General features: G+C 50.6%; 11 protein-coding genes across 11 annotated transcripts; 4 read left to right on the forward strand and 7 right to left on the reverse strand.

Moving 5' to 3' along the window:
* Positions 1 to 866: 866 nt before the first annotated feature.
* On the forward strand, positions 867 to 1,499 carry YALI1_F09003g (uncharacterized protein; the record flags this gene model as incomplete). The annotated part of the gene is made up of 1 exon (XM_505061.3): positions 867 to 1,499. The coding sequence occupies one exon, from the start codon at positions 867 to 869 to the stop codon at positions 1,497 to 1,499; it is 633 nt and encodes a 210-aa protein (XP_505061.2).
* A 545-nt stretch (positions 1,500 to 2,044) lies between these two features.
* YALI1_F09017g (uncharacterized protein) lies at positions 2,045 to 2,823 on the reverse strand (the record flags this gene model as incomplete). Its single annotated transcript, XM_002143069.3, has 2 exons — positions 2,045 to 2,253; positions 2,751 to 2,823. The coding sequence occupies 2 exons, from the start codon at positions 2,821 to 2,823 to the stop codon at positions 2,045 to 2,047; spliced, it is 282 nt and encodes a 93-aa protein (XP_002143105.1).
* A 322-nt stretch (positions 2,824 to 3,145) lies between these two features.
* YALI1_F09051g (uncharacterized protein) lies at positions 3,146 to 5,620 on the reverse strand (the record flags this gene model as incomplete). Its single annotated transcript, XM_505062.3, has 1 exon — positions 3,146 to 5,620. The coding sequence occupies one exon, from the start codon at positions 5,618 to 5,620 to the stop codon at positions 3,146 to 3,148; it is 2,475 nt and encodes an 824-aa protein (XP_505062.3).
* A 222-nt stretch (positions 5,621 to 5,842) lies between these two features.
* YALI1_F09056g (uncharacterized protein) lies at positions 5,843 to 6,413 on the reverse strand (the record flags this gene model as incomplete). The annotated part of the gene is made up of 3 exons (XM_068283278.1): positions 5,843 to 6,200; positions 6,247 to 6,295; positions 6,350 to 6,413. The coding sequence occupies 3 exons, from the start codon at positions 6,411 to 6,413 to the stop codon at positions 5,843 to 5,845; spliced, it is 471 nt and encodes a 156-aa protein (XP_068139379.1).
* Positions 6,414 to 8,351: 1,938 nt separating this feature from the next.
* YALI1_F09088g (uncharacterized protein) lies at positions 8,352 to 9,359 on the reverse strand (the record flags this gene model as incomplete). Its single annotated transcript, XM_505063.3, has 1 exon — positions 8,352 to 9,359. One exon carries the CDS (start codon positions 9,357 to 9,359, stop codon positions 8,352 to 8,354), a length of 1,008 nt encoding a protein of 335 aa, XP_505063.3.
* A 4,606-nt stretch (positions 9,360 to 13,965) lies between these two features.
* YALI1_F09137g (uncharacterized protein) lies at positions 13,966 to 14,364 on the reverse strand (the record flags this gene model as incomplete). The annotated part of the gene is made up of 2 exons (XM_068283279.1): positions 13,966 to 14,277; positions 14,320 to 14,364. The coding sequence occupies 2 exons, from the start codon at positions 14,362 to 14,364 to the stop codon at positions 13,966 to 13,968; spliced, it is 357 nt and encodes a 118-aa protein (XP_068139380.1).
* A 1,077-nt stretch (positions 14,365 to 15,441) lies between these two features.
* Positions 15,442 to 16,312, reverse strand: YALI1_F09155g (uncharacterized protein; the record flags this gene model as incomplete). The annotated part of the gene is made up of 3 exons (XM_068283280.1): positions 15,442 to 16,094; positions 16,150 to 16,176; positions 16,222 to 16,312. The coding sequence occupies 3 exons, from the start codon at positions 16,310 to 16,312 to the stop codon at positions 15,442 to 15,444; spliced, it is 771 nt and encodes a 256-aa protein (XP_068139381.1).
* Positions 16,313 to 16,655: 343 nt separating this feature from the next.
* YALI1_F09161g (uncharacterized protein) lies at positions 16,656 to 16,986 on the forward strand (the record flags this gene model as incomplete). The annotated part of the gene is made up of 2 exons (XM_068283281.1): positions 16,656 to 16,709; positions 16,759 to 16,986. 2 exons carry the CDS (start codon positions 16,656 to 16,658, stop codon positions 16,984 to 16,986), a joined length of 282 nt encoding a protein of 93 aa, XP_068139382.1.
* Positions 16,987 to 18,285: 1,299 nt separating this feature from the next.
* Positions 18,286 to 19,986, forward strand: YALI1_F09177g (uncharacterized protein; the record flags this gene model as incomplete). Its single annotated transcript, XM_505064.1, has 1 exon — positions 18,286 to 19,986. One exon carries the CDS (start codon positions 18,286 to 18,288, stop codon positions 19,984 to 19,986), a length of 1,701 nt encoding a protein of 566 aa, XP_505064.1.
* A 252-nt stretch (positions 19,987 to 20,238) lies between these two features.
* YALI1_F09211g (uncharacterized protein) lies at positions 20,239 to 21,669 on the reverse strand (the record flags this gene model as incomplete). The annotated part of the gene is made up of 1 exon (XM_505065.3): positions 20,239 to 21,669. One exon carries the CDS (start codon positions 21,667 to 21,669, stop codon positions 20,239 to 20,241), a length of 1,431 nt encoding a protein of 476 aa, XP_505065.3.
* Positions 21,670 to 23,599: 1,930 nt separating this feature from the next.
* On the forward strand, positions 23,600 to 24,240 carry YALI1_F09230g (40S ribosomal protein eS12; the record flags this gene model as incomplete). The annotated part of the gene is made up of 2 exons (XM_505066.3): positions 23,600 to 23,602; positions 23,815 to 24,240. The coding sequence occupies 2 exons, from the start codon at positions 23,600 to 23,602 to the stop codon at positions 24,238 to 24,240; spliced, it is 429 nt and encodes a 142-aa protein (XP_505066.1).
* Between the last annotated feature and the right edge of the window lie 500 nt (positions 24,241 to 24,740).

A 24,740-nucleotide genomic window follows, 5' to 3' on the forward strand; every position in this document is an offset into this window, starting at 1 on the left:
TGTATTTTTACCCAAACGAATGAGAGAGCTGAGCTCGAAATGAAAATGAGAATACTGGTACGAGTAACTACAATTACTCGTACCGGTACTTGTGTGTAATTGGAATACTGAGCCAGTGGAGAGTGCGATTCTCCCGTTTTTGTACATTATCTAGTGGATATAACTAACATTCGAATCAAAAAGCTATCTTGGTTCTGATTTTATACTGTTTGACACCCCTGTCCATAGTAATATCTTAAGCAGTGGATGGAATCATGATCACTGTATACTGTATACACCTTCATGATGTTTACAAGCGCTATACTGGTGATGTTGTCCCAACAGGTTAGGGTTTGATCCCTCCTCAGTGTGTTTGCACGTGATCTGGCGTCCAGCCAATAACAGCAATCACAAGTGGTATTACCAAGAAGCGTGATTTTCGCGCGGTGGCGGTTTTCCCTCGTTGTTGCCGTCGGTTGGCAGTCTCGTTCTCTTCACACCAGGCCAACATTTCTTCAATTGCAACATTTTTCTACACTTGTAGGTGCATGTTTGGTGTTTGTCTGAGACGAGGGAGTGAGTCGGAGATGTGTTTTTTTTTAGCGAGGAGTGCTCGGAATTGGATATTTAAACACACAAAAACGGTAATTTCCGGTGGCTGGTGCGATTAAACACGTCGTCCTGTCACCAGCTTGTCTCGTACGCCCCTTATATCTCTTCTTACCCCCAAACCACCTCCTCCATTAAGCTTCTGCATTGGCCAATCAGGGCTTCCCATATTTGGGTAACGAAATTATGGTTGGAGGCTTCCACTATCGTATATTTGCACCAGCCAGCAGAGCACCTCACGCTTGTTGTATCGTCACAAAACCACACATCCCTACAGCATGCTCAGATCACAGATTGGCCGACTGGCTCTGCGACCGACGCTGGTCCCCGCCACTGTCATCCCCCAGACCCGAGCATACTCCGCTCCCGCTGGAACCCCCCGAGTGTCGTCCTCCTCCATGCCCACCGACTTCCCTCTCCCCTCACAGCAGAAGCCCAACAGCGCCGTCGACTACACCCTGACCACTCTGGATGCCGTGGCCAACTGGGCTCGACAGGGCTCTTTCTGGCCCGTGACCTTCGGTCTGGCGTGCTGTGCCGTCGAAATGATGCACGTGTCTGCCCCCCGGTACGATCAGGATCGTCTGGGTATCATTTTCCGAGCCTCCCCTCGACAGTCCGATATCATGATTGTGGCCGGAACCCTCACAAACAAAATGGCCCCCGTGCTGCGTCAGGTGTACGACCAGATGCCCGAGCCCCGATGGGTCATCTCCATGGGCTCCTGCGCTAACGGTGGTGGATACTACCACTTCTCCTACTCGGTGGTGCGAGGCTGCGACCGAATCGTGCCTGTGGACGTCTACGTTCCCGGATGTCCCCCCACCTCCGAGGCCCTCATGTACGGCGTCTTCCAGCTCCAGCGAAAGATGCGAAACACAAAGATTACCCGAATGTGGTACCGAAAGTAAGCATAATAAACGTTTAGATAGTGAGTCGGCTGTGTGTAGCCAAAGCTCATCAACGCAGGTCCATTGGTCCGTGTGAGGTACATGTAGATCTTTTTACCATGCACCAGGTAGGTCTACGCACCCTCAATTCTGGATGGAGTGATGGTTATTGGTACTTCAAGACGCAGTATATTAGCTGTTGATGTTCGTTGTGTTATTCAATCACCTGTCTACTAGTATCAAATACCGTACTTGTAGTAGAGGAATTCATAAACCTGGGGTTCTCTATAGCATATACTGTAGCTGAAAGAGTGAGTACGGTACGAGTACAAGTGACTGTACTGTTGTCCACGTCCGTCTTAAAGCCCATCATGTCCGGCCATAACGATACGGATCTTCAATTTATTTATATATGCTCGTTCATGGGTGCTACATGGCTCTGATGACACTCGTAGGTGTGTCTGCAGGTTGATGGTCGTTCGTAGCCTACAGCTCTCTCTTCCGGCTCTCTACAGCACTCGTTACCGTCCTATCAATGTAATGTTATGCATTATCTAGTCCATCATCTAACCTCGAGTGGTGACTGACTCTCCACGTCGCTTGCCGGCAAACTCAAAGAGACCCTCGGACTGGTAGGCAACGTAACCGATCAGAGCGGGGAAAGCGACCAGGAAGATCAGAGTCGACTTGCCGGTGGCTCGTGTGTACTTGAATCGTTCCTGGTAGAAGGTTCTCCAGTGGGCGTATCTGTCGATGGCACCGTCATTGTGGAGGGCTGGGTTAGTATGAATTGAATACGAAAGCGAGGCACGAGTGGTTCCGTTGTGCCATCAGCACGCAAGTACCAAGAGTCACGAACGGACATCGGACATCAGAATATGTCATAGCGGAGAAGCAGTTCAAGTCACATAACAGACAATAGGTGTGACGTCAACGCAGGATAACTTCCTATTAACTTGACGAACGGAACAACTAATCGGGATTAATAGAAAGCAGCCCCTTCATGTCCTTTGTACTTCCTTTCCATTTTTCTGTCCTCCCTGTGCTCCACATGTTCTGTGATACATTTGACGAGATTCGTTTAGCTGGAATCCTCCATTCTCCACCGCTTGAACGCCAAGTAAAACCAAGGGTATCGTCTTCCAACAATGGCTGTCCTTCGTCTGTGTCGCATCGTTCCATCTCGTTGTGTCTTCGTTCACAACACCGTTCATGCCGTGTGATATCATGCTTGGTGGAGTCTCCAGAAGTTCGGAAAAAGCCCATACTCACCGTGGGGAGCATCCCATCCGCCCTTGTTGAGAGGACCACGCTGGATAGCGCTGCTAGGCTTCAGTTCGACCATTTTGTGCTGGGTTGGGTGTGAAACTGATTTGGTGGATTCGGTATGTGAAGCTTGAATGTGTAGAAAATGATTGGTTGGTATGGAACCCTAACCCAGATGGAGATACCCAACTAAGTTTCATCGTGACGTGATGGAGCGAATAATGGACTGAATACGGGTTTTTTGTACGAGTACTTGTATTCGTTTCAATAAGAAGTAAAATGCATCCACGAAACAGTACAATCGCCTAGTCGTCGCGTTGGATTACCAAAAATGCAATAAATTATGATCTACAAGCAGTGATGCATGTCCTCCACTCTACTACGAGACCTCCTGTCACCCCTTAAAACTGAAACTCATCATACTCCAACTTGACTGAGGGCTCATCAAGGTAGTTGATGTTCTCAAAGTTCTGGGCGTAAAAGTTTCCTCCACCGTCGGTTCCTCCATTGTTTCCAGCGTCCAAACTCGGCCGATGAGCCGAAAAGTACTCGTCCTTCATGGCTGTCGACAGAGTAGGTGTCTGGTCGCCCTGAGGAGCAGCTGGGGGCACCACATTTTCCCCTCCCAGCACTCCATATGAAAAGTCAGTGTTCATGTTGGAGAAGTATGAGTCCTGGCCCAGGTCCTCCGAGTATGCAGATCCCATAGGTGAACGAGCCAGAGGGTGTTGGGAGTACCGGTCGATCTGTGCCTGGGGGATGGTTAGAGTAGCCTTTCGTTTGTTAGACAGTGATCCAGGTGACGTTCGCTGGCTCGCATTAGCCATCGGGACCTGTCTTTGTTGTTGCTGCTGTTGTCCATGTTGCTGCTGACCGTGATGAGACACCATCGACTGGTCCAGCGCCTGTTGCTGGAGCAGCTGGAAGTTTTGATTCGAAGGAGCGTTCACAGAGACAGTAGGAGGCGCTGGACTAGGAGTCATGGTCATTGACTGCGGACTCGCCATTCCCATGGGCTGGGGACTTATCGTTCGCACAGGCGCCTCGACTTGGGGCTGGTTCGGAATCTGGCTCTTATTTTGTTGCTGACCCTGACTCTCGTTCTTTAGCAGCCCTCCTCCGATCATGCTCATGGCCTCGGTCGCCCACCAGCGGTCCGAGTACATGTCTAGGATGCCACAGACGTCTGGGAAGGGCATAGGCCGGTCGTAGAACAGTCTCACAAGTACAATAAACGCCAACTGTATCGAGAAGGGGACAATTGGCAATCCTGGCAGCGAACCCGAGTAGTTTTTGGACAAGTGGAGGATCTGAGAAGCGCTCCGGAGCACTGTCTGGAACTCCGGTCCATTGCTAAATTGCAAAGGGACAGTGCGACCGTTTTTGGAGAACGTCAGAGCCAAAGCAATGGGCGTTGACATGTTGCCAAAGGCCCCGTAGACTGTTGAAGTGGAAATTGTAATGGTCTGAGGGTATGTCAGAAGCTGAAGAGTATGGCAAACGAGCTGAAGAAACGGCGAATCTGAATCCAGAGGCTGAATCTTGTGTCGCACAATATCAAGGGCCGTGACTGTTTTCATGGACACGTCTGAGTTTCTTCCCCGGTACAAGTTCATGATACTTTCATGAGTCCCGAGGATGGAGACTAGTCTAGGCAGCTGTGAATTGTCGTCCAGCTTGGATACTTCCACGTCACGTGAGTCTATGATCACTGGCCGGGCATTAATCAAACTGTTGAGTCGATCCAGACACCAAATAGACCACCACAGCTGTTGCAAAGACGTCTTGTTGATGAAGGGTCGGTCATGGTGGATGCCCAGAGAGATAGAGTAGTGAATGGCGTGTTGCAGGTCTGAACAACCCTGTTCAGCTCCATCGGGTCCCTCTGCGTGCAGCGAGATCAACGCGTAGACTCTCACCAGTGTCAGGCGGTCCTGTTCGACTTCTGCAAACAGAAGAGCCCTGATTTTCGACGCTGTAGAAGCTGCAAACTGACGCAGGTTTTGAATATAGGTCTGAGCCTGGGAGTGTCGACTAGCAGCGAGCAGGACAGCGTGCATTAGTAGGGTAGGTGCTTGTCCTTGGCGATGCAGGTTGAGAAACTGCGTCTTGTCTACCAATGGCAGAAAAGTATCCATATGCTCAAAGTATATGTCTACCAGGCCGTCCCGGATATGTTTGAGCGGCATCGAGAACGCATTTATCGACGACAAGTAGGCGTACAGATGGGGGTTGAGCTGCGGGGTGCTTTTCTTGACCCACACGGGATCGTCTTCTTTGGGCGAAGAGGGTGACGCTGGCGTGGCCCCCACTGCTCGTCGAACGGTCGGAGAGAGATGCGATTGCGGCCGTCGGTCTGCTGATGCCCGGGAAATACTTCTGTTTGTGTTGCTGTGGAACAGTGTAAATCGTTGGGCCGGTCTTCCTCTTTCGTCATCCGAGTGGGTGGACGGTGTAGGCTGGTGTATGGGCGTCTGCTGTTGTTGAACCTGTTGAGTAGGCTGTTGTTGCGGCTGAGTCATTCCAAAGTTGTTGTAGGCTTGGAACGATCCTAGTCCTCCCAGGATGGATGTGGCCGGAGCTGTCGAGCCTCCTTCAAACTCGTTTTTCACCACCTCCTCCGGCTCCTGGTACATGACCATATTGATGGGACCATCCTTCTTTGGTGCACCAGCGTCATGGGCCTTCTGAGCAGCCTCCTCCAACGAACACTCCAAACCAGCCTGCAAACACGGATCACACTTGTCGCTTTCGTTGCTGGTTTCACAACGCTTTCGCCGGCGCTTGCACTGATCGCACGCCTTGTGCGCGCGCTTACGTGCCCGGTACGAGTCGTTCTTCGCCGGAAACACGTGCGTCGAAACCATGTTCTTCATGGTGGATCTGATGCTGAGCCTCCCTGATCAAAATGTGCACAACGGTGACCTTTGCAACTTGTGTATGCGTGTCACTGTGCTGAGGTAATTTGAAAATTCAGTTGGGACGATGTAGAAGTGTAGCTACAGTATGTACAAGTGCACGATGAAACAACAGGGACATCAGATGAATGTAAAGTCGGTTTATCGTCGATTGACTGTGTTTGTGTCCAACTCGGTCCTTTATATACATATATATCCCCCGCCATTGCCTCGCTTCCCTCTTACCACTTTTCCTCCGTACTTTGAACTTGTTGAGGATAGTAGTCTGCCTTTATCGTGAGGCTTACTCCTGATACGAAAACGCGAAGTGCCAATCATTGAATTTAAATTGGACCACCGCTTCGCGGGCTTCGCGGGGCGTCGAGAACGTCTTGTAAAAGAAATATGCCGACAATAGCCGCCGAAAACCAGCAGCCAGTCCCCATATTGATCTGTCACGTGACTCGTCCAACCTCTGAGGCCGCCCTTTGGCCGTTTTCTCGGACGGCTTAAACCGTGCTTCCCAAAGCGATCTACACACTGTGGCGCGTCCGGTGCCCTATAAATGCAAGAGGAAGCGACGACGCCTATCGACGGGGTGTCACTTTGACGTGACGTTTGGAGGTATTAGCGGGCCTGTCAGCAGTGGGTCACCTGAACCCGGTGCCGGCTTTTATGCCGGCTTTTGTGTCGGTTTTACTGCCGCACAAAGATGTTTGTCGTGTGTATCGTCAGGAAAAAAACGTAGATTCAACATGCTAATACGATACATACGGAAAGCGGGTTAAATGGATGCCTAATAAATAGAGCCAAAAGAGAGCCAAGTTCCCCGCACGCTAGAGTGGTTCGAGAAGCGTTGGTGATGTTGCACGAGCAGTGTTGATGGCTCATACGAGTAGCGATGCTGGAGCGAGTATTGGTACTGTAGTACAGTATGTAGGCAAGTTCTTTGGACCACAGCTGATATCATCCGTTGAGTGGAGCCGTTTTTTGCCGGTTTAAGGTTTGTCTGAACTTCACATTAGTTGGCATTACTTGAAGAAAAAAGTCAGCTGGGGGGCAAATTCGGGGTTCTGGTGATGATAAAACAATTAATAACATACCATGGTATAGATCAAAAGTGGGGGGTTCCAATAATACTCGTATATTTCATATTGTCTCATTGAAACTCGAGTTGTATAGATTTCGGTGTAATCCAAACAAATCATTTACTCAAGGTTTTGTTGAGGGGCCGGCCAAGTAAGTCTCATAGCGTCTAGCACCCCCAATAACTCCTCGAACAACGTCGTCTCAAAGAAAATCAACTCGTCTGGTCTTCTTCCTCAAATCGTCCCATACAATCTCCCCCGCAGATCTCCTCTTTCACCCTCAACTCCGCATCTCCCTTGTGTCTTGCCCAATTATTGGAGCCGTGCAGTGCCAAGATCACTCCCGCCCGCAAACGCTCGCAGCATAACGGCGGTTTCAGCTTGCTGTTTATACGGTATGGCTACGCGCAGGTGCTTCTTGCATGTGGTTAAACGTGTTCGGTTGCCATTATTCGACTCTACTAAGACAATGTGGAGAAGAAAGAACGGTGCACGTCACTGCCGCCAGTGACTCTCCACTAAACGTAAAACGTACTGGTGCTCATAACATAGTGTAGATGAGACTACAGCCTGTATACATCGGACTCAAAGTACAACAACTCCAAGTATCATATATTTATTCTACAGGTCTCATAAGCACGACTACAACACGTACACACGCTACATCTATGAATATGCCACTATCATACCACTTGTATCACACCACCTCTATACACCACTTGTATCACAGGCACGCGACGACCTGCTGCTTTCACCCCTCTCCCCTTAATACTACACTGTCAGTCGTTGTAGCCCGCTTAAAAATTCCGTCTTTTACAATGTCCCGAATGGTCCCTTGTAGGTCCCTCTTTGTATCCTTGTCTCGTACTCCCACAATGATCACGGTTGTACCAATACCAAGACAAACGAACCCGTTGCGACCAAGACAAATCCGGTCAAGCTTGCGCTAGCCAGCACCAGTGTAGCATCGGTAATAGTTGCCCGTCAACAAGATGCCACAACCAGCTTATACGCGATGTCCAAGATCTCCAGATCACCGTTGACCCTTCATAGACTGGGGAAACTAACTCCATTATCAATCCCTGACTACAGGATGAGAAATGCTACCCTGCACAGAAGATCGCCAAGGGCTAATGTAAACACAATATCCACCAGCAGAAAGTGCAACTCTTGTACCGTACTTACTTAACGATTGAACGTCCCGACCGCCCATCCTTGTTCATCAACGTTTTTCACAACCTTTCAAGAACGTACAACGCGTTGGCCTCGTGGTATTACACTGCCCACGTATGTAGTGAACCGTAGACCCATATTAAGTCTCGAGAATGTGCTAGACATATTAGATAAGGATTAGAACTCGGCATATGAACGCTCTCCTTATTACAGTGCCACTACACTCTCAGATAGTACCCCTTAAAGCAGTAGCCACCTGTGAGTGAATGTATCGTACAAGTCTAACCATTGTGGGGCCATAACTGATGACCAGCTACTGCTGCCTTACGTACCTACTCCTACAATCGAATAATCAATGTCATCCGCTACCACCGTTGGTTTTCCGAAATTACTTCAAAATCTATTCTATTGTCTAATGTACATATAAATAAGCGGCTGCTCTATCTCACCTAATCTTCCTCCTTCATACAGGTGCCAGATAGAGGCAGCTCGATGCATCGAATCTCACAAACCACCTCGGGCCGTTCAGCTGAGGTGTTGAGTCCTCCAAAAAAGTAAAGACGCCCGTCGCAAAAGGCTGTCGTGTGATGAGACAGACCCTTGAGAAGAACGCCGTAATAACAAGACCGGATCATGACACCAGTGGATAGCGAAAAGACCCACATGTCCGTCACCTGGCCGTCGCCATTGTCGCCTCCCAGAATGTAAACCCACTTGCCGCCGTTCATAATCTTGTGTCCGTATCGGCCCAGAGACACTCGCATGCCCTGGCCGGTGAACTTGTTGTAGATGAAGACGGGCACGGGAGACCACGAGGTGGTTTCGGGATAGAACCGGGTCATCTGCGAACACACGGTTCCGTCCTCGTACCGGCCACCGTAGAACAAAAAGTAGCCCTCTCGCTCGCAGAAACAACCATCGTGATAGGCTGCGGCAGGGTGAGCCTCCTGGGGGGTCTGGTAGACAACCTCGGACCACTTGTTACTCACAGTGTCGAACCGCCACATGTCGTTGAATGTCTCGCCGGTGAAGGGGTTGTGACCGCCATGAACGTAAAAGTATACGCCTCGGTTGATAGTCACATGGCCCTGTCGAGGAGCAGGTCGCGTTTCGGAGGCCCCGTCGGCCACCTTTCGGAACAGATGCGTTCGAGTGTTGAACAGAAAGGCGTCGTTGAAGCATTGGGTATCGTCGCCGCCTCCAAAGTAGAAAATGTCTACGCCACCGTGTCGCTTGGGGACGCCAGGCACGAGAGAAATGTACTTTGTGGTTCCGGTGTGGAACTTTCGGGGAGCAGGCTTCACTGTCGAGGTGGTGTTGGTGGCAGGACCGTCGGTCTCGGTACGATTGAAGGACCGACGTCTGTATGCGGCTCGAGGAACAGTTCTCATGACCTCGGGACGCACACTACGGTCGATCTTCTTGAGCGTGTGAGCGTCTGTGTTGAAGCAGTACATGTCGTTTGTGCACTGCGCGCCGTTGGTGCCTCCAAACGAGAAGATCTTGGCGCCAACGGTAGTAGATGAGTGGCCGTACACCTGGGGAGGGGTGGTCCGAGCCGTAAGATGCGGGGGTGGTACGAATAGGGTACCATGGGGGGGATGCAGGGTTCCAGCAGTTCTGTGGATGTGGGGGACTCAGGTTGCTGCTCAATGGCGGAAGTGGACATTGCAGGAGCTCGAGCGAGAGAGGTGGCCAGCTCAGACAGCTGCTGGGGCCGGGGGAAAGATGCAAAAGAGGTGGACACAGAGGCCGGTCGCGAAGGAGGCTGCTCTCGGTCGGTGCTGTTTGTGTCGCTTGGTAGCGGGGGAAGGCTCTGCTTGTAGTACTGGTGATTGTTGGGAGACACGGACGTGGAGGAGGTCACGGAGGTGTGTCGCGTGAGGGGGTGGGAGTAGAGCGAATTGGCATCCTCTGTGGATGACACGGAGCGCGAGCCCATGCTGTTTGTACGCGACGAGTGGCCGTTGGGGGTTTTTGTGTTTGCGACTCCTCGTTTTGTGTCAAAGGGGGGAGAAGGGGGTCGGATGGCTTCGTCCTTGTTGACGTAGGACACGTCGTAGAAGCTCCATTCTTTGAGCAGGGCCACGCATCCCAGCTCGTCACTGGGCAGCTGGGGAGTGACAGAGTCGGTGTCCAGCTTGGGGTAGGGTCGGATGGGCGACGTTCGAGTCATGAGATACTGGGTTGAGACAAAGTTGTTTGAGAACTGATGCGAGGTCGATGGCGGGTCTGGAATCTCTGCCACGGCAGCGTGTCGTGGTCGGTACTCTGTTATTCGTTTGACCAGAGCCATTTGTGTGTGTATGTGTCGTATGGGGGGGTTGCGAGGGGTATTACACTTGGGTTCTTGTCGTGGTAAGTCGCTGGATCTCGGTGTCGGGTCGTGAAAGGTCGTTTTCTGGGAGTGGGGCGAGTTGTGTCGGTTCTACGGGTCGCGTAGGGCGTCGTAGGGGCTCGGGTCGTGAGGGATACAGCGGGTGGATGAAGAGGAGGGTTGAAGAAGTAAAGTCGGAGGTTTTAGCTGGGGTTTTCGTTTCCAGATGGTAGTGCAAATAGAGTTGACCGCCTTACTTTAGAGTTAACCTGTTTTTGTGAATTTGAACTGGGCTGTGGAGGTGGAGGGGCTGCTCGGAAACTCATATTAGAGGTATCATCAGACGCGCGCACACTCTCCCGTCATTTTGCGACTCTTTCCGCGTGTCTGTGCCACACAAAATCCGCGGCTATCGCCCCATTTCGCGTTCCAAGCACAAGGTTCGACCGTTGTGTGAGCCAAACGCACGTTAAAAACCAATATGTGCCTTTTGTGACAGCATGCGGAGGTTAATTTCAACTGTCGGCCTAAACCATAATAGTCGACCTGGATCAGCTCGCTGTGCGTTTGGTTTGTGGGAAGCGCAAAGTGGGAGAAATCCGCAAAGTGGAGGCCGGAGGTTATTTTGCGCTGGACAAAGACCGCCCAGAGAGAGAGGCAAGAAATTAAAAGGCCGAAGAATAAAAGCGAAAGAGGAGTAAAAGCAGAGAAGTGACACACAACGGCGGCGTGCGGTGGGCAGGTAAGACGACGGAAATACCAAGAGATGAATAGTAACCCGTCCAAGGCGGTGAGCTCCGCACCACACACTCCTCCTGTACCGCACGTGTACCCCACACGCGTCCCCACACGCTACTTGGACCGGTATGTACTGGTACGTACTGTACTGTTCTGGCACTGCTACCACGCACGTCGACTGTGGCTACTAAACGGGAGCTCGTTCTCGTTCCTTTCCCCACAAGCGGTGGCCGAAACGGCGGTGCATGTGTTTGCGCACCATGCCACATGATTTATTTTTTGCGGTGAATTAGGACACTCCCGCACGGCGGCAGTATACGACGGGCGCCTTGACATTTCAGGGAGATGGGATGTTGATGGTATAGCTCAGATGTATTATTTTTCGCTCCTACAAACCTCTGTAGTTAATACCCAAGTAGTGGGATATGCTGTCTCAGTCTAGCGGTGTGCATCTTCTCTGATACAGAGAGAAAGAGAGAGTCTCAGTGGAAGGGAAAAAAAAAAAAAAAAAAAAAAAAAACCACCAAGAGGAAAAAGAGGAAAAAGAGGAAAAAGAGGAAAACAGGAAAACAGGAAAACAAGAAAACAGGAAAACAGGAAAACAGGAAAACAGGAAAACAGGAAAAGGAGGAAAAAGGAAAAACACAAAAGGGAAAAAGCCGGTAGCACTTCCCCCCCCTCCCTCTAAGATTGGCGGGATGCTATTTCGGTTAAGACACAAGATGATGCTCACTTTGATTGTCTGACGCTCTCTTTTTTCCTCGCTCCTCTAGCTTTTGTTTTTTGTTTTATTTTCACTTTTCCACTTTACGTTTCGATAATATTATGTTGCTTATTTTGCAAGGTGTCAGCCGGGGCCGAGAGGAGCAAGGGCTTACTGACGGAGCTTGTGGGCTGTGTGAGGAGAACACAAGAGTATTGAGGCCTGTAAACAGCGTCGGTGGCAGCACACGGCTGCTGACTAGCCCACAGCGGTAGCCGTCGCCTAATTTATCCGTTTGCATTTCCTGTGAAAGGGATGGCGACTGTGCAGCTGGGCTTGGCCATGTCTTTTAGACTCCCTAAACACCTTCATGTGTCGGTCCATTTTGGCTTCGCAAGTCCAACGGTTTCGGCACAAGCATCAATTGTATCGGGTAGCATATCATGGGGGCTGAGCCGAGATGGTTGTAGACAAAGAGGAGATGGATGGTTGAAACCAGTGAGGATGGCGGATTTGGTGGTGGCACTTGAGCTTGAGTACGAGTATTTGGACTTGAGCACTTGTACTACAAGTACTGGTAGTAGTCGTACCGTGTCGTACTTCTTGGACCATACGCGTGTATGAACAGTTGTATTGTATCTTCCATCGTATACTTGTAGTATGACACCACCAGCCTGCCAAGTAACAGTGCAAATAAGTAGACTTGCGCTAGACTACTGACAAGTAGGACAATCGAGCTATCGGCTATTGACCGACTCACTTACAGGATGGTAGTATGTACATAGTTTTAGCTACAATAGACCACCAGATGAGATAGAGCGATATCGGTCTGTCGGTTAATCGTATCGGTTGTCTATCGGCTAATCGCCTACCGGTTAATCGTCTATCGGTTATATCGATCGGTATTCGCCTCATCCGGCCATCGGCATGACTCAGATGACTCGTAGATGAAAGGCTTGTCTCCACCGCTTGTTTCATGTCCTCCTGTTTCGTCTGCTGCACCGCACTTGCTCCCTATCACACCTCCCTCTCTGCATATTCTGGCCGTTTTTGTACATCCCGTAGATAAACAATGAGCACTTTTGTTCCACCACTCGTATTCCGGCTATTTAATTATCAACCGTCGTACAGTGCGACCAGGGTATCACCCCACCGTCGCGACTACCCGAATCCCGAGACGATTAATACTTCTTGGCATTGGGCTACCATACGAGAACCGGTGGACAGGATGTAGCGATCACTGGTGGTGTGTTTGTAGTCACCAAATGGCAACCAAAAGTGTGGCTTGTCTGTTGGCTCTCATTACTTGTACTACCAGTAGCTACTCCTAGTAATTAGTGCAGCTTCTATCCCGACGCGGCTCACTATAACCAACTAACTCTTCCCTCCCCCCAGGAATAACTGGGGTAATATCTTGTCCCAACCAGCTCCGCAAATCCCCTTTCCCCTTCCCCCTTCCTCCTTCCAGCCCCTTTCGGGTTGTGTGGCAGTCACGTGACCCCAGCCCCTCGTCCCCTTTGTATTCGTGTTTGCAGTAAAAAGATCCACCTCGTTCCTCTGCCCACCTGTCAGACTGCATCCCGCAGCGGTGTCTGTCAGACCGTTGAACGACATTGTATGACAAGAAGCCGGAGGTGCAAAAGGCCGGTTTCGCCGACCTAAGAAAACAAGGTTCGGCTAAAGGAAGGTGTTTAAATACCGAGCATGAACAGGGGTCTGGGGGGGGCTCACAATGTCACGGGCGACAAAAGCGCAGATTCACTTGTCGCGTCGGATGTTGTACTTTGTAAGTGGACTCCCCCCCCCCCCCCCCCCCCCCGTATGCAGCCTCAGTCTGTAGAGTACATACATACCGCTACTTGTACTCATACTCGTGGTCGTACTCGTACTGTACTGGCACTGGATCTGGACTGAGTCTATTCCTGAGTCAAGGTACCTGGGTGGCAAACCTAAGACCCAAGTCGAAAGCTCGTCGTATTTTGACAAAGAATCCGCGTCTAACTCTGACCAACTAACTAGCTTGTGACGAGGATTTGTCGTCATTTGCTTTTTTTTTTCATTTATTACATTGTCGTTGGTGCGGCGAGATGGTTCAGAGATACTCGGAAATGATATTTGGCCCGTGAGCCAGCAGAAGCGAAATCAAGGACGGAGTATGTGGCGACACATGCAATATTGTGTGTATTGTGTGTATTCCAGTGTTTGCATCTGACCAGATCCATCAGCTCCTGACCATATTACCATGGCCGTCCAGTGAACCCTACAAGCACAATCGCCCTTCGGACCGTCTCACATCCCCTCATCGCTATCGCACTCTGTCCGCGGTCTCACTAGGCCCACGATGAGCTACCTCTCTTGTGCACCGGGTGAAACAGGACCTGATAATAACCAGACCCATACCATACTGGCCGCTAGCCCAAACTCTGGTGCTCGTATTCTTGGATACACAGCCCCCTTGGTAAAGACAGGGCCGAACAGTTACGGCTAAACACTCCACGATACCGGTCTTGTCAGGTTTTGGGCTGTTTTTTTTCCCGCTGCGGCATGTCAAGACACTATCCAGGTGCAAGCCAGATAACCACCAACTGCCACGGCTAACATGGTATGCACAATCGCTCTACTCGTAACCCGGGCTAACTGGTGTGAGTAACAGAAGCACCCCTTGGGTTACCCACTGTCTCAAAAAGACCCAACAGATCATCATGGCTAAAGTGGGGGATATAACGATGAGAGATACGAGAATCACCGGATGACTCGCGGTTTAGTTTGCCTTGTCAACCATATGTCCTGAGGGTCTCCAACTTGATTGTCCATGGCTTCTCGCCGACCTACGCCGTGGCAATATCTCGGAGCACACTACTGTACACTTGCACACTACAGTAGCACCATCGACTCATCCAACAGCGCTAAGCCATACGAACAACGGAAGTCGCAATTACCGTCGACGCGGTCACGTGTCGAGCGATCACCGGGCCCCTACGGACGATCTCCGCAGACACGTCCCTCTCCGCCCTTGCAGTTATGGAACAACAGGATCTTCGTGATCTCCATGTCTAGAGAGAGAGCAAAAATATGTGGAAACGAAAATGAAACGCAAAGTGGAAGATCCTGAGGTGTGCGAGATCATGGTTAGTTTCAAGACCACCGCCATCATCTGACTCTGACCCTGAACATGTGTACTTGCACTCGTTGGTTTCTCAAGTCTATTTGAAGACCAAACCATATGTTTATGAGAGCGTTGAATGTTGTTGATAGAGTGTTATCAATGGGTGGGCAGGAGCTTTTGGCCTGGATGAGGCTGTGCGTCTCTGGAATGGACTCCCCCTCCCCCCCAAACGGGGCTCTTCATTCCCTACAGCTGAGCATGTTCTCTGCGTCTGACTGTAGACTCCAGAACTACAGGTCTGTACTCAGCTGTAGCGTGCAAGTACGAGCGAGCACCGTCGGTTGAGGGATATACACCACTTTTTTATGGGGACGCGTTTAGCACCGGTATAGCCATGGAATTAACAGGTGCGGTATTAACATCTGGACCGGAGCCAACGAACGGTTGTTAGCGCCGAATCCCGTGAGGTAGAACCTCTTTAGCTCCCGCGTCTCCACGTCCCCACACCTATTTGTCGGGTTTACAGCCAGTGCGGTGTTTGGTAATATCTTTGCTACAGAGGTGGTGGTAATTTCAATCACTTGTGCCGTTCGGGGGCCTTTAGGGGGAGTGCCCGAGGGACCTCCACCTTAACCCACGCTCCTCCACCCGGAATGCGTACGATATTCCTGTCTTTTACGTCACAACGGTGCATCTCAACTCTGAAGTGCTTTTGCTCGGTGATAGACACAACCCAGACTGCCGTGCCAAGCGGGAATCAGGCGATTGAGCAACTGTGCGGACACTTGTTAGCTTTTTTGGTCCTCGTTTATTCCTCCAGCCTATTCCCACAAGCTCCAACTTGTGTCCCCCGCAAAGTTGAGGTTTGCACTCTCTCATCTGCTTGTACCGCTTGCTATGTCTCATCCAGGCCGTTGAGGAGCCCAAAACAAGACGTATAGAGTCTGCTCGTATACGGATCATCTCTATCATGGGGTTTAGACCGGGAAACAAACTGGAAACTGATCTACAAGTGCTGGTGCTTGTGGTTTGAAGACCCGTATGTACTGTTTGAACAGGAGGCGCAAAAAGCAAGCTGATGGAATTGCACTCTGCAACGTAACATTCAACGGTCTCTCGCTCAGTTAACTTTGTACACCTTGCTTTTTTCCACCCGGTAGATGCATTGCTTTGGGTTGCCTTGCGTGACCGGGTCTTCTTTTTCCTACGATAAGCAGGGCCATCTGCTGTTTGGAGAGGGAGAGAGTCGACTAAGACATCACGTGAAGGAGTCAAGGTACCGTAGCATGTTTGGTGTTTAAAGCGTACACGACGGCAGGTGGCAGAGTCTCAGAGCAGCCGTTGACGTGCACCGAAAGCCGTTGTGCACCGAAAGCCGTTGACGTGCACCGAAAGCCGTTCCCGGTGCAACTGTTCCTGCTTCTAGGGTGCTTCATCTAGCAAAATAACAGCAACAGGCGGCGACGGCAGCAACAGATGGCAACAGATGGCCACAGATAGCAACAGATAGCAACAGGCGGCCGTAGCAATGCCGTTTGCGATACATACAGCAGTGCTCTGTACGTCTGTTGTTGCGTCTGTGTGTCGTGTGAATGTCCTTCGGTTGCTATTTCGCTGCGTGCCCCGTACTCGTAGCCGAGCCAGGATGTCGTCTGATTCTGGGTCATAACTGCACGTCGTCGAAGGTGCGTCAGCAAGTATGCCAGTGGGCGTGTGCGTGTGCGTGTGGACGGTTCTTTTTCGGAAAAAGCACCGACGATGGAGCGTCGGAACAATGTTACAGACGGTCAATCGTATGAGAATTGCCGGTAGTTTTACCGTTGACCGAGGTACAAGTACGTGGGCGTACAGGCAGGAGCACCGTTACTCGTGCTCGTACCGTACATACTATGTCTAGTGTTGAATGGTTTGGTTGCTGTCCTGTCATTCGGACCAGTTTGTACGTACTTGACAAGTAGTCAAGTTAGTTGACGTTCCAAGTAATACTCATAGTCGGTTACGCTAACAGGAGCAATTGCTCGTGCTTTGGTGCTTTGGCAGCAAATACAAGCACAGCACACTGTCGGAATATCCCAATGCGGAGTTGCTCACTTGTCTCATCATCGCCATCAGACCAGTTGGGCAGGACCAACGCAGCTGGCTCACAGAGTTCCGTTTCGGGAAGTTGGAGATGAGACGTTGCGTCGGTTGGTTGGGACCGACTATATACCCGCAATTTAATAGCCGCAAGAGGCAGGTTGGAGATGAGAGCAATGGTCGACAATAGTGCAGTTATCGAGGGAGGCGTGAATCTGTCACACGACACACGTCATAGTGCAGTCACGATGACACGTCAAAACAATGTCGATGGACCAAACAATACTCACACTCAGCAGTATCGGTCCGGTTCGAACCTGTACTTGCTCGTACCCGGTGGCAAACCCACCCGCAGATTATCATCACATGACCTGGCCCCATCTCTCGGCTGTCCTTTGTATTGTTGGGCTTTGTTAACAGAACAAGGACGACCGTTGAGATGAAGCGAACACGGTTTCAGTAGGTGGCGGTCAATTGAACTGGCAAGAGAAAATGGACCTCTGCTTATACTGTTCAGATCGGTCTGTGTCACTACGCTCCCCTCGTAACTCGTACGCCACTCCAGCTGTCATCCACACACAGCTCGTAATGTCGCCACGCTCACATAAGTCATGCACTGGACGAAAGCTAAGATTGGCACGGCAGATACTGACAAGACGAGGGAGCGCTTTAATGGGGGTTTATGGGGGGATTTGAGGCGGAAAAAACCCAGACTTTGAGTCAATCAACCCCCCACAAGCTCCCTGAGACAATGCAACGCCCAAATCCCGCCCGCAACACGTGCTATACCCGATTCCCATGACACCCAATTCAACACCTTATTTAGCCTATCTGGGAGAGAAGGGCCAATAATTTATGTTCAACTAAGAGTAAGTTGTGAAAATTTTTCTCTGTAGAAAATGGTGGAGACAGACATTGGGCACGTGATGGGCGTCGGAAAGGCGATTAGGGCCCGTATAAAACCCCCCAAAGGCCAATTTATCCCCTGCCGGGGGTCCCGACACGTCACATGACCCCACATCCCCTCCAAGAGACCCCTCGGCACGTACTTTAGTGCACCCTGTCCAAGCCTCCTAAAACTCTATACGCAGCACATACCCCATATTCCAAGTCTACACCTGCATCTTTGAACCAGAGCGCTGGAAGAGTGCACGACATCTGTTTGTACTATTGCCAGGTGGACCTCAGAAGGAAACGAAGCGACACAAACACACAAGCGACACAAGCGGAACAAGATACACATCCAGAACAACATCCGCAACATCCGCAACATCCGCAACATCCGCAACATCCGCAGCATCCGCAAAAGCAACGCGCCCGCACACCAACTACACCTGTGAAGCCAACCAAGTCCCAGTACAAGTACTGTACACGCCACAAACCTCCTCTCTCGATAACGCAGACACCTCTCCCACACATCCCCTCAACCCCCTCTCACACCACATGTCTTCTTTCTCAGCATCATCGGTATCCAAACGAGGATCAATTGTGCCGCCACTGGCAGAGGACCCCGCGTTTGTAGACTCTTGCGACGTGCTCATCTGTGGCACGGGCATCGTCGAGTCAATTCTTGCGGCCGCCCTCGCATGGCAGGGCTCCAACGTGGCTCATCTGGACCGCAACTCCATCTACGGTGACTCGTCGGCAGTACTCAATCTCGATGAGCTCCCTAGATGGGTGGACGAGGTCAATTACGAGTCCGCCGTCTTCTCCAACGCCAAGTTGTACCAGCCCCGACCCCTGGACTCCAAAAAGTACTTTGTGGACCTGACCCCACGGGTGCTGTTTGCCAAGTCGGACATGCTGCAACTGCTGCTCAAGAGCCGGGTCTACAAGTATCTGGAGTTCCGGTCACTCACCAACTTCCACACGTACGAAAACGACAGCTTCGAAAAGGTGCCGGCGTCCAAACAGGACATCTTCACGTCCCAGCAAATGTCGCCCGTCGTTAAGCGTCAGCTCATGAAGTTCATCAAGTTCACCGTCGAGTGGGAACGTCTCTACAACGTCTGGGGACCCTACCGAGACAAGCCCGTTGTCGAGTTCATGACCAAGGAGTTCCAGCTGGAACAGACCCAAATCGATGAGCTGGTCCAGTCCATTGGCCTGTGTTCTTCCAACGATGTCGCCACCCCCGTCGCCCTCCACCGTATCAAGCGGTACCTGGTCTCCCTCGAGACCTACGGCGCGTTTCCCGTGGTTTACTCCATGTACGGATCTGCCTCCGAGCTGTCGCAGGGATTCTGTCGATCAGCCGCTGTCGGCGGAGCCGTATACAAGCTCAACGCAACCCTCACCGGGCTCGACGTGGACTCCAAGACGGCTATCTTCAACGATGGCTCCAAGGTGCGATGGTCCGAGAAGCTGGTGGTGTCCGAGGCCCAGATCACCGAGCAGGTGCGCTCCAAGATCCCTTCGTCCAACCCTGAGTACCAGATCAACCATCTTACGGTAATTGTCAACATGGACTGCAAGGAGTGGTTCGCCGAGGGCGAGGACGCGGCCATCATCGTGTTCCCCGTGGGCTCTCTGTCGTCCGGCAACACTAAGACTGTGCAGGCCATCTGCTACGGTGCCGAGTCTGGCCAGGTTCCTCCTGGTCAATGTATCTGGTACCTCTCCACTGTCCAGGGAGGAGCCACAGGCCAGCGGGACCTAGAGGAGGCACTGTCCAAGATGGAGGCATCGATTCTGCGGGAGTCGACCGAGGACTTTGAGTTCCAGGTGGACCAGTCGGATGTTATTTTCACGCCGTCCGGCGACCCCGTGCTATCGTCCGTGAAGCTCGGCAAGTCCATGAAGGATTTTGTACCCGAGAAGAAGCTGACGTATCTGATCAAGCTGTCGTACAACCAGAAGACGTCGATTCCGCCGCTGGAGGAGAGCATCAAGGATGTTGCTAAGAACGATGGAGACGAGAGTCCTGTGATTGTGACCTCAGGTGCACCAACGGAAATCACCTATGACGGCATTGTGGAGCAGGTCAAGAAGATCTACGCGCAGATCGTGGGTTCAGACGACGACTTTTTTGACGTTGACTTTGAAGACGACGAGGAGGACGAGCTGACGGGAATGGCCAAGCAGAATAAGAAGCAGGAGGACGACGATCACGTGCCCGACTTTGGCGATGACATGGAGCTGTAAGACGGGTTCCACATTGGATATACGATATAGATATTTATAGGGCTGTACGTTACTAGTGCAGTTCTGCTCAACATAAGTTAAGCTAGATGATGTTATGACAAGCAGGACGCGGGCGCGCTCGCAAGATCCAGTGTGGTGAGATTGGGTTCTTTATAGATGACTAGAACCACTTTGAGAGAACATCAGAAGCGGTAAGAACGTTAGTATATATTAGTGTACATGGTTAGTATTTATGGAATGACACTCAGTGGACTAATCAACACTTACCTCGAACAGTTCCATTTCAGTCTCTGAATGGACCAAAGAGTCTGACGAGATGAGGGGATCTGAGGAGAGGGCTACTTCTGAACCCAGGAGATCTGTCTCTGGTTCGACTTCGCCATCAGGTTCAGCCATAGGTTCAGGTTGGGCCAAATCCTCCATGGAAACCGTCTGAGTGTTTGTATTTCGAGGAGCTTTGTTCTCCTTGTCTTCGTCAGGATCCAGTTCAGAGGGAGGGTCTGGAGGTGGTGATAGAGATGGCAATGAAGTGGTTGGTTGTTGTGCTTCTCGTGAGGCGACATTCTCTTGCTGTGGGTTATTCTCTTGCTGGTGCTCCTCTTGCTGAGTTCCTTGTTGTTCCTCTTGCTGTCCCTCTAGTTGGCCTTCGTCCTGTGCATCCTGTCCGTCCTGTGCACCCTGTTCATCCTGTTCATCCTGTTCTTCTCCTTCCTGCTCTCCTTCCTGCTCTCCTTCCTGCTCCCCTTCCTGCTCTCCTTCCTGCACTCCCTCGTGCCCCTTCAGCTGTTGTTGCTGTTGCTCCTGCTCCTGCTCTTCACTATGATATTGCTCTCTCTGATCCCTCTTTGCGAACTCAGCAGCTAGAGACACCTGCTCATCGTCCAGTCCAGACCACAAGCCAGCCTTCAAAATAGCCTGGTTCGTGACTGTATCCAGATACTGATCTCTGGCAGACGCAGGTAGATTGACTCTGTCGATCCGTCTCCTCTTGGCCGTACGTACTTGGGGTTCAAGTCCCCTAGTAGAATTAACCAGGAACTGCACACTCTCCGCCAAGGGAACAACATCCCTATACAACTTACTAGCCTCAGAACTCCTATCTGTGAGAAAAGAGAAGCTCGATCCACACCGTGCGACCGTGGCCTCTATTCTTTTCAGTCGGTTGAGTTCCAGCTTGAGCCGTTGTTGTTGTCGCATCAAAGACTCTTCTCCTCCAAACAGCTCGTGTTCCAGCCTGGCAATCTCTCTGTCGAGTTCTGCGTCCTCGTTGACCTTGGAAACGCTCTTGGCATCAAACGTGTGGTGCTCCAGTTTGAACCAGCCGCCTTCAACTAGCTCAGAGGGCACGTTGAACACGTTTCGCAACGCGTCGAGCTCAAACAGATCAAACTTCTCGTCTACCTTGGTTTCCAGCAGCGTCTCCATCTTGGCGGTTCCGATTTCAATTTCCTTAGTCGTTGGCAGCTCGGCGACGCGTAGCTGGTAGTCGGACGCGTCTCTGGCGGTCTGTTCGATTTTTTGAAGGTGTCGGGCCTGGCGCGTTTTCAAAAAGTCCTCCATCGCGTCGGTCACGGTATATAGCACCTGGTTGACCGCGTTGATGACATCGTCGACCACAGCAATCGGCGCATAGCCGAAATGCTCTGTCAGAATGCTGGTAGTGCGGATAAACGAGTCGTTCATGGTCCCGCAGCTGTGGTGATGTGTAGTCGCGTACCACTTGGTGATGTTGCCTAAGGTGGTTTGGGTTCGCAGTGCATGACCGGAAATGTTAGGCAAGATACCGAAAGAGAGAGATAGTGACTAAAATGGCGGTATTCAGTGCAATTTCTGGAAAATTGAATAAAAAACAGAAAAAACACACAAAAAGAATAAATGTGATCCCAATTTTCAATACCTTCAACTGCTTAAACCCGTTATGCTCGCTAGAATGTCTCCACTGTGGAGATTGTAGATCTTGCTCACACAGGAGGATGATAGGCTTGAAGGCATGGAGGTTTATGAGATTAAAATGAATTAAATTAATGATATACAAGTACACATAATCTCGTAGCAGCAACATTCCTCATGTGCACAAGCAACGGCGGATCTAAGGCGATCTGTAGTCTCGTACAAGCGGTCCGTGTGTACTTGGACGGTGAATACCATAGATACAGTATGTACGTAACAGTGTCGCACCTCAAACCAATGTCTCATGTCTACTCATAGACAGACCGTAATTACTCGACAAACCCGAAAACATGTCTTACTCAACGCCGTTAAAATTTCTCGGCCAAATGGCGGGAACACCTCGTTAATCGACTAGACAAGGTCTCACCGCACATTTGTCTCGGAGCTACTTGCAGCACCACACAAGCACTGATGGAAGTTATGTGGACTTTAGGTGTTGGATTTCTCCGAGTTTTGTCCGAGACAAAGGTCAGAGACTGTTCTTTTTCGTCCCGCAGCGAACTCTTGTAGATCGACCCTGGCTGCTTCAGATACACTTTTTAACGCTCGTTTAGAGGGGCCAGTAGAATTCAATATTGGTAGACAAGGGGCGATACAAAAAGAAGTAATGGCTGCTAGTATTTCTTTTTGTCTGTTTATCCGGCTCTGTGCACTCCGAAAAAAGGGTCCCAGGCAACCAGCTGTTGCAATACACCATCGCCTGAAGTGCAGTGGTTGTATCTTCACATGTTTACACTATGTCTCATGCAACCACTTCCATATGGGGGTAGAACAACAGAGTAAAAGAGTAAAACACGCTGCGAGTGCGCCAACATGGGCCCATGTCTCAGTCTTGGGTGAGATATGTTCCTCCTGCACCTCTCTCGTGTGCAGGGTCAGCAGCAGCCTGTTTCATTTGCTGAGACTCGGTCTCAAGACGAATACGAAGTGCATAGGACGGCTTGAGGAATCAACAAAACTGCAAACAATGGGAGCAAATGGAGAAAGCGGAAGTTGGTATCATTCTCAGTGTATTTGGGCGGCTGCTTCCGTTTGTTGAAGCGACTGAGGGGCTATACACACTGTGCTGTACAAGTACCTGTACACACCGGTGCAGTATGTACTTGCACTTGGTGTAGCAGCTATGGGGTGTGTCAATTGGTAGCACGAAAAATAAATGAAAGTCACTTTACATTCCCTGTCTCTCTACGGGCTACCGGAATATGTATTTTAAACGGCTGACTGAGGTCTATCTGGAGCTCCCGATATAGTTCAATCGCCTTACAAAAGGCTTGAACTGTAGGTAAATGTTCGACTGTTGGGGTTGTTCAGAACACAGTTTTTGCACGGACATGATCAGGAAGTTTAAGAGCACGTGTGGACGCGGATCTAGGGTGGATTTTTGAATAAATATATTTTTATCGAGACAGTCACATTATTTCATGCCCGGAAATACGGTGAATCTGTGTAGTGTGTTCCAGATAATAATTTAATACTACGACACCACGAATCGAACCCACGACACCCAAAACTGCAGCCGTCCCAAATCGTCACCAGGTCACATGATACTTCCCAATCGGGAAAACAGTCACACATGCGTTCACCCAAATAATGAAACTTTTCGACGTTATAACTCTCCAACAAGACTGAACAGTTCAGAAATTGTGAGGAAGTCCATTTAAAAATGGTGAGTATGACAGAGGGAATCACGAGGCCATCTTGGTGAGGATGTCGAGCGATCCAAATGGAGAAACTATGGGATTTGTCTCATTTATTTGCAAGGAAAAATGAAGCAAATCATTGACATAATCTCTCGAGGTCGCTCAAAAAGCATCCAAATCGTTATCCGAACGAAGTCGAAACAAACGACAATCACTCGCTGCCATCATTCTAACCCAGTCTGATTCTGAAGTTATCGCTGAAGTTGAGGTTGCCGCCGCTGCTCCCTCCGGAGGACTTACCCTCGAGGATGCCCTCAAGACCGTCCTGAAGAAGGCTGTCATTAACGACGGTCTCGTCCGAGGTCTGCGAGAGTGCTCTAAGGCCCTTTCTCGACGAGAGGCCGAGCTCTGTGTCCTGTGTGACTCTGTCACCGACGAGTCTTACCTCAAGCTCGTTGAGGCTCTTTGCAACGAGCCCGAGGAGAAGATCCCCCTTGTCAAGGTCCCCGATGCCAAGCAGCTCGGTGAGTGGGCTGGTCTCTGCCAGCTCGACCGAGAGGGTAACGCCCGAAAGGTCGTCGGTGCTTCTTGTGTCGTCATCACCAACTGGGGTGAGGACTCCGAGGCTCGACAGTTCCTCCTCGACTCCATTGCTTCTCAGTAAATGCGTTGCAATCAAAAGCGTAAGCAATAAAATGCCACATGGCTTATTTAATATCTGAGAGATTGTAGACATGTAAGAGTAGCGAGTGATTGGAGATGTGTAATGGCAGTAAGAAAAGTTTTGCATGGCTGTATGTATCGCACATGTCATACAGTACCACAACCATGAGATCTGCTGTGGCACTGATGAATGACGGTCTCAGGATCGGGGAAGACATACATCAACACAGTTGTGTATCAAGGATGTTGTTAATTGCAATGTAGGACTTCTGCGGCACATCGTATTCGCCGAAGAACCTCCTGTACAAGTAGCTAGGGAGACACATACTCTGAAAGCCGTGCACATTCGGGACCCTCTCGGTCAGTGAGACTCGCTGATGACAGTTCAACCAGGGTCATGATCTATGGAACTCTTATCTGCTTCCTATATACTGTAGATGGCCATAGCCTTACACAGCCCTCTACCCGACGATATCTAGCTGTGATAGTGCTTCCTTCTGA

The sequence above is a fragment of the Yarrowia lipolytica genome, chromosome 1F (genome assembly GCF_001761485.1).
Source record: "Yarrowia lipolytica chromosome 1F, complete sequence".
In the NCBI taxonomy this organism is placed as follows: Eukaryota; Fungi; Ascomycota; class Dipodascomycetes; order Dipodascales; genus Yarrowia; species Yarrowia lipolytica.